A 2660-nucleotide genomic window follows, 5' to 3' on the forward strand; every position below is an offset into this window, starting at 1 on the left:
CCAATAAACATCCACATCCTGATCCCCATGTAGTAGACAGAACAATGTCCCTAAAGATGTCCACGTCCTAATGCCCTGTGGGAGACAGAACAATGTCCCCAGAAATGTCCACATCTTAATCCCATGTGGTGGACAGAATAATGTCCACAAAGATGTCCACGTCCTAATCCCATATGGGAGACAGAATAATGTCCCCAAAGATGTCCACATCCTAATCCCATGTGGGAGACAGAATAATGTCCCCAGAGATGTCCACATCCTAATCCCATATGGGAGACAGAACAATGTCCCCAAAGATGTCCACGTCCTAATCCCATGTGGGAGACAGAACAATGTCCCCAGAAATGTCCACGTCCTAATACCATGTGGTAGACAGAGTAATGTCCCCATAGATGTCCACATCCTGATTCCACGTGCAAAACAGAATAATGTCCCCAAAGATGTCCACGTCCTAATCCCATGTGGGAGACAGAACAATGTCCCCAAAGATGTCCACATCCTAATCCCATGTGGTAGACAGAATAACATCCCCAAAGATGTCCACATCCTAATCCCATGTGGGAGATAGAATAATATCCCCAAAGATATCCACATCCTAATCCTATGTATTAGAATAATGTTCCCAAAGATGTCCACATCCTGGTAGATGCAATAATGTCCCCAAAGAGTACCATGTCCTAATATCCCTGTGGTACCTGGATTAAGCTTTCTGTGGACCCTTTTCAGGCAGTGTGACCCCCCAGGTGGACAGGTCACTAGCTGACCTAGGTTTGCCCCTCCTGGTCATCTCTCTGGGGAAACATCCTGTGGGATCCCGTGGCAGGAGTCCCATGGAGGACGCAGCCGGTGACACTGTCTCAACCTGTGACAATGTCTCCCCTCTAGAGCACTCCTATCCTGTGAGCAGACCCATGGTTCTCCTGGCAACAGCCCTTGTACTCTGCAGACTGCTGGACCTGGCTTTTCTGCTGACCCCAGAGCCCCTGGGTGAGTGTGAGAACGTGGTCGGCCCTTTATGGTGGCCGCCATGTAGACATCTTTGTGTCTGACATATCCTGATACTCAGGTCTCATTTCCTCTCTAGTGTTAATTAGTCTGTGCCAGCTGCCTGCTGGAAGCCTCAGAGCTCCTGTTTTCCTGTCTCTCTTTGGTGCCATGAATGCCCATCTACCCATTCTATGGCTGAGAACACTGAGGCTCAGAGACCTGCATGGTTTATCCCAATAAGCACCTGACTAGTGATGATCCAGGATCAGAGTCTGGGTCTGCATGGCCCCAGAGAATTTTCTTGCCTGTACTGCAAAACAGTTTTCTGCTTCACTGCTGTGCCATTGGCTGGACGCAGTGGCTCACACCTGTAATCCCAGCCCTCTGGAAGACCAAGGTGGGTGGATTGCTTGAGCTCAGGGGTTCGAGACAAGCCTGCAAAAGGCCAGTGGGGAGTTGAGGCAGGTGTCTGTCGTCCCACCTACTGCAGAGGGTGAGGCAAGAGGATCGCTTGAGCCCAAGAATTTGAGGTTGCTGTGAGCTATGATGACGCCACAGCATGCTACCCAGGGTGACGGAGAGTTTGTCTCAAAAAAAAAAAAAATCCTATGGGCTTGTCATGCTCAGTAGAAGCACAATGCACTTTGCCGGCCTCCCTGTGGGTGAAGGGATGTGGAGGGTGCTGCCAGCAGGGAATAACTGAGTGCCCTGCTGGAGATGGTCTCAGGTCCTGTCTGTCCAAATACCCACACGGGGCAGCCCAGGGGCAGCTGTGCCCAGCACATGCCAGTTCTTCCTGGCTGCAGCCGGAGCATGGGGCCCAAGCATCACATTGGTACGTGGCTGTGTCCACGGTATGGGCAGAGGGTCCCCTTTCCAGGATCCCTGATTTGGAAGGAGAACTTCCTTGTCAGCCCCAGGAGGACCTGAGTGAGGAGTGGCTTGGGGGCCCCCTGCACAGTGGGGGAGGCCAAGTGGGCTCTGAGCACTGGGGGCAAAGGAGGGGTCGAGGCAAAGAAGGTCCCAGCTGAGCATCAGCTCAAGCCCTGGGGAGGAAGGAGGTCTCTCCCACGCAGACAGGGTAGACAGATTTAGGAGCAGGAGGAGGAGGGGAGGCTGCAGGGGAAGGCTCAGAATCCAGGCAGACATGGGAGGATGACCACAAGCATCCTACCGGGGTGCCTGGAAGGCAGGAGCCCATCTGAGGGAGGTCCCAGGGAGGACCCAGGAAGTCTTACCAAGCAGGAGGAAACCCAGTAAGGACCAGCAGGGCCTTGGAGATGTCTCTGAAAGAATGGGTCTGTAGGGCCCTGTGGGGCTGGGTAGGTGTCCAGGGAGAGGGTGGCCCAGGAGGGTCTCCAGGGAGAGGGTGGCCCAGGAGGGTCTCCAGGGAGAGGGTGGCCCAGGAGGGTGTCCAGGGAGAGGGTGGCCCAGGAGGGTCTCCAGGGAGAGGGTGGCCCCAGAATATCTCCCAGGAAAGGGTAGACCAGGCAGGTGTCCAGGGAGAGTGTGGACCACGTGAGTCTCCCAAGAGAAGGTAAATCAGGTGGTTCTGCAGGTGAGGGTAGCCCAGGACAGTGTCCAGGGAGGGGGTGTCCCAGGAGGGTGTCCAGGTAGACGGTGGCCCAGGACGGTGTCCAGGGAGAGGGTAGCCCAGGAGGGTGTCCAGGGAG

The 2660-nt window shown here is 54.7% G+C and overlaps 1 protein-coding gene across 1 annotated transcript in view; it reads left to right on the top strand.

Moving 5' to 3' along the window:
- CSF2RA (colony stimulating factor 2 receptor alpha subunit) overlaps positions 1-2660 on the top strand; it is a 25983-nt gene that overhangs the window by 3732 nt on the left and 19591 nt on the right. The window contains exon 2 of the mRNA XM_012807161.2: positions 886-987. Coding sequence (XP_012662615.1) covers positions 886-987 — 102 coding nt within the window. The remainder of the gene's footprint in view (positions 1-885; positions 988-2660) is intronic.

This window comes from Otolemur garnettii, unplaced genomic scaffold, assembly GCF_000181295.1.
Source record: "Otolemur garnettii isolate 467f Iridium unplaced genomic scaffold, OtoGar3 scaffold00065, whole genome shotgun sequence".
Classification (NCBI taxonomy): Eukaryota; Metazoa; Chordata; class Mammalia; order Primates; family Galagidae; genus Otolemur; species Otolemur garnettii.